Source organism: Cyprinodon variegatus, unplaced genomic scaffold, assembly GCF_000732505.1.
Source record: "Cyprinodon variegatus isolate N-32 unplaced genomic scaffold, C_variegatus-1.0 Scaffold804, whole genome shotgun sequence".
Classification (NCBI taxonomy): Eukaryota; Metazoa; Chordata; class Actinopteri; order Cyprinodontiformes; family Cyprinodontidae; genus Cyprinodon; species Cyprinodon variegatus.
This window is the reverse complement of record NW_015151257.1, coordinates 114,110-119,044: the sequence shown is the minus strand read 5'-3', so window position 1 is coordinate 119,044 and position 4,935 is coordinate 114,110. Positions and strand designations below refer to the sequence as shown.

Sequence of the window (4,935 nt, the reverse complement as noted above, 5' to 3'; positions counted from 1 at the left end):
GTTCAGTCTGTTAATGGGACGGGTCCAGAGTTCTGGTACCGGTCCAGATAGATGCGTACCCCCACCAGATACCCAGATGTTGAGTATGTGCATAAAACAGCAGGCCGATCTAATAAACTCTCTATATCAGATGGTTTAGAACCTTTTGGCCTCAAGCAAGCCTCAGTAGAACCAGTTAGTTTCTGGATTGGACCAGTACCAGTGGGAGCAGAAACACAGCCGCACCATCATTCTGCCACCACCATGCCTCACAGCCCCCAGGGATTAAGTCCAGGTGGGAGGTGTTGGTTTGCGCCGGGTCAGAACCGTCTCGGTCCATAAAGCTGTTAAACTGTCTCTAGTGTTCCAGCAGGTTCCAGCGTTGGTTAGAACCGGAGCAGAACTATGATCCTGAACCCAGATTAAGGTGGATTGAAGCAAATATTTAACACCTAGAAAAACTGTGATGCCTTCAGAACCAAGGTCCAACTGAGCTGGAGATCTAAAACGGTTCTAAGTGTTAAAATAATCCCAGATCAAATAAATCAGTAAAAGTCCTAAACTTCTGAGATTTCCACCCACGGTTCAGATGAAGCTCCGCCTCCAGCCTGCAGATCGGTGTTCTCAGAACGTTACTGAGGCACCATGCAGCGGTCTGTGATTTTAAACCCGGTTCTGGTTTTTGTTTCTCCTCATGAGCCAAACTAACCCGTCTGAACAGACCAGTTCTGGTTTATCCATGGACACCGGCTGCCATTGATTCCCTTCATGCTTGACCTTGACCGCAGCGTCCAGGAGGAGGACGTTGAGCTGAGGACGTCCTTCCCTGGTAGAACCTGGATGGTCCATTCCGGTCGTCTCAGTGTTTGTTTGGGTTCTGCTGCAGCCTTCCAGCACTGATGGCGGGTCAGTGATGTTTGGACCAACCAGACTTGGTGCCACAGCGGCTTCATGCCACGCCCACTGGCTTCATGCCACGCCCACTCTTAAGGCACTAGTGGCTCCATTCTTTTTGGACAGTAGGGGCGTGAGTAGAAATGCAGCAAATTGACCACAGATCAGATTCGAACCCGGGTCGGCCGCTTCGAGGACTAAGGCCTCTAAGGTTAGCATGGGTTGTGTGTGCTAACCACTGCGCCACCTGCAGCCCAAACCCAGGGTCAACTGGGTCCCTGCTGGGTCCCTGCTGGTACTGGACAACATTAGTGAGCAGTGGAGCGTTTCCTCCTCTGTCTCCCTCTACTGAGCCACTGCTGCGCTTCCTGGGCAGTCGGCTGGGTGGAAGCGCTAACACCTCCAAATTGTGCATACTGTTTGTGAAATGCATGTTTGACGTGCAGAAAGAAGCGGTGGCGTGGTTAGCATGTGAGGAGTCTCTCGCTGTCAGACGGAGCGTGCTCAGTGCGGCCGTGGTCTGGCTCCGCTGTGAACCTGCAGCGTATTTCCTGGACATTAGTCTTCAGACGTGTTTCTGATGTCTTCAGATCCGATCTGAAAGGTTTCTACATAAATTGGACTTATTTGCTGTTTTTAAATGCTAACCAGGTTTTCTTTAATCTTTTCTTTAATTGTAGGTCAGTCCTACGAAATCCGTATGCTAAACAGGAAGCTGATGGAGTATTCGGTCATAAGCAGCAAGTATGTGAAGGTAGGTGGAAGGTTGTTTTCTTCTTCTTCTCCTGTCGGGCTTCATGATCGGACCCTCTCGACGGGCCTCCGTCTCCAGGCTGCCGCTGATCACCCGGAGCTTTTAGCAACCTAGAAAAATAAGAATGTGGCAGGTGGCGTCTGTGCAAACAGATGACGTGGAGGACCAGGAGATGTTTGACCTGTGGTCCTCAGTCATGCATGAAGTCTCCTTCCATAAACGTCTCCACAGACCGATAATTGATTTATTGGAGCGTCTGAGCCGCTGGGCATTAGCCGCTTCCGTTAGCTCAGAAAATATGTCCGACTTTATCTGAAGCCGCAGGAAAGCTGGAGATCAGTGGGTCTGAGGGTCTGATCTCTGAGCCGGGTCCCTTTGGACCTGCAGGAGTCCAGATCAGTGGGGGTGAGGGTCCGTTCTCTGAGCCCGGTCCCTTTGGACCTGCAGGAGTCCAGATCAGTGGGGGTGAGGGTCCGTTCTCTGAGCCNGGTCCCTTTGGACCTGCAGGAGTCCAGATCAGTGGGGGTGAGGGTCCGTTCTCTGAGCCGGGTCCCTTTGGACCTGCAGGAGTCCAGATCAGTGAGGACGGTGATGAAGCTGTCAGGACGTTCTTGTCTTGTTTCCTGTGAGTGAATCCAGATGTTCCTCATCCTGAAACCTGCTTCTCTGCAGAGCATCGTCCGCATCGTGTTCCATGACCGCCGCCTGCAGTACATGGAGCACCAGCAGCTGGAGGGATGGAGGTGGAACCGACCCGGAGACCGGATCCTGGATATAGGTGACCTGCAGTAACATCACCTCAACTCCTCCAGCAGGTTCTGTCCCTCCTGGTTCCGTCCCTCATAATTCTGTCCCCCATGGTTGCGTCCCTCCTGGTTCCATCGCTCATGTTTCAGTCCCTCAGGGTTCTGTCTGTCATGGTTCTGTCTCTGGTGTTTTCGTCCCACATGGTTGCATTCCTCCCGGTTCCGTCCCTCAGGGTTCCTTCTGTCATGGTTCCGTCCCTCAGGGTTCCGTCCCTCCAGGTTCCGTCCCTCCTGGTTCCATCCCTCCTGGTTCTGTCCCCCATGGTTCTGTCTGTCATGGTTCCGTCCCCAATGATTCCATCCCTCATGTTTCAGTCCCTCAGGGTTCCATCTGTCATGGTTCTGTCCATCCTGGTTCTGTCCCTCATGGTTCCGTCCCTCCTGGTTCTGTCCCTCATGGTTCCGTCCCCCATGGTTCTGTCCATCATGGTTCCGTCCCCCATTATTCCGTCCCTCAGGGTTCCATCTGTCATGGTTCCATCCCTCCTGGTTCTGTCCCTCATGGTTGCTTCCTTCATGGTTTTGTCCTTTAAGGTTCCATTCCTCCTGGTTCTGTCTCTCATGGTTCCGTCCCTCCTGGTTCCGTCCCGCCTGGTTCCGTCCCGCCTGGTTCCGTCCCTCATGGTTCCGTTCTCATGATTCGGTTCTCCATGGTCCAGAGGACATTGTCCCAGACCTCTTGTCCTTCATCCAGGTCCAGCTTTTCTAACCAAGCTCTGCTTCCATCTTGGTTCTGGAGAGAAGAAGGCTGTGAGCGGGGACTATATGGTGGACTGACCGTTTGGACAGACAGTCACTACCTTTCGCTCCCCGTTGATCACGTGACTCCGCCTCTCTGTGCTTTGCAATAAGTCGCCGCTGTGACAGGAAATCCCAGAATGCATTCTATATATACTCATCCAGTAACAATGAATGATCAACATTCAAGGTGGGAAAAGTTGAGTCCTCTACTTTCTCCTCCACTAGACGTTCGGACAAACATCTGGTTAGGGCGGACATCTGGACACAGCCCAAGCTTTCACCTTCAGTCCTTCCAGACTGGGTCAGGGTCATGACCTTTGACCTTTAGACTCCGAGCTTCCCGCCCTGACCTTGTGCTGAATGTGCTGAGATGATGGTGTGAGATGTTCTCCTGTAGAACCTGATCATGGAGGAGCTCAGCCTGATGAAGATGTGGAGTCATCTTCAGGCTTGGTGGGAACCAGAGGCCCTCTGAACCTCTCATGTCTTTTTCTCCCAGATATTCCCCTCTCAGTGGGGGTCATAGAACCTCGTTCAGACCCTCTGCATCTCAACACCATCGAGTTCCTCTGGGATCCCCTAAAGAACGCCTCCGTTTTCATCCAGGTAGCTCCGGATCTCCAGCGAACGCCCTCAGAGGTCTGGGTTTGGTCTCACTTCTCCGTGTCTCCTCAGGTCAACTGCATCAGCACCGAGTTCACCCCCAGGAAGCACGGCGGGGAGAAGGGCGTTCCGTTTCGCATCCAGGTGGACACCTTCACCTCCAACGACCATGGAGAATATGTGGAGCATGTTCATTCGTCCAGCTGCCAGGTCAAGGTCTTCAAGGTAGGAGCTGCTGGTCGGGACGCCGCGTTCCGAGCCGAACACGCTCCAACCTTCCTGTTCTGGTTTACAGCCCAAAGGAGCGGATCGCAAACTGAAGACGGATCGGGAGAAGATGGAGAAGAAGACGGTTCAGGACAGGGAGAAGTACCAGCCGTCTCATGACACCACCCTGCTGAAGGAGGTGAGGCGCGCGGCGCGGCGTGGCGTGACGCCAGTCCGCTGATGTTTATTGATCCAGTGGTAAATTCTTTGGTTACGAGCCGTTCATCAGACCAGAACGGGTTGGAGCGATTCGCTCTGCTCAGACCAGCGTTACATCATCACGTTAATGGCTTACTTTACTGCCTCTGTCCAGCTGGCGGACCAATCGCTTCTCAGTGTCTGTTAATCTGGTAGAGGTTTAACCAGAAGGAAGATCAGAGATGAACGTTATGTAATGTTGGGTTGGACCAGTAGAACCAGTAACCTTTGGTCCTGAAACTGGGCTGCTCATCAAGTATCAGCCCCTTAAAGTGGTTTTACTCTGGGAGGCAGTGATCTGCTCGCTCAATCAGACCTCAGAGTTCACTTCAGGTACTTCATGACACCAGGCCTCAGCAGGAGAACCGCCTCACAGTGGCTTAGATCAGGGGCCTCCAACGTGTTCCAGCTGGGACCCCAGACTGATGGTGAGGTGGAGCGGGGACCCCTAATTATATATATAGTATGAAATAGTGTTCTATCAAACTGGTCCTATAGTCACTCTATTACAGATGGAGTAATGTAACTAAAGTAATCCCTCCCTGGGATTATTAAAGTATTTCTGATTCCTGGTTGATGGGACAGGTGTTGTGAATGAAACGGTGTCCAGATTGAAAGTGCTCCTGTGTGTCTCTGAATGTCAGCATTGATGACTGAAAGACCTCTTCTGCTTCTATTTATCTGTTTACTACA

At 52.2% G+C, this 4,935-nt stretch overlaps 1 protein-coding gene across 1 annotated transcript in view; it reads left to right on the top strand.

Annotated features, from left to right (window-relative positions):
* The window catches only part of tfcp2l1 (transcription factor CP2-like 1), a 17,528-nt gene that overhangs the window by 2,076 nt on the left and 10,517 nt on the right, over positions 1-4,935 (top strand). The window contains exons 3-7 of the mRNA XM_015396539.1: positions 1,554-1,627; positions 2,300-2,405; positions 3,674-3,780; positions 3,850-4,002; positions 4,073-4,188. Coding sequence (XP_015252025.1) covers positions 1,554-1,627; positions 2,300-2,405; positions 3,674-3,780; positions 3,850-4,002; positions 4,073-4,188 — 556 coding nt within the window. The remainder of the gene's footprint in view (positions 1-1,553; positions 1,628-2,299; positions 2,406-3,673; positions 3,781-3,849; positions 4,003-4,072; positions 4,189-4,935) is intronic.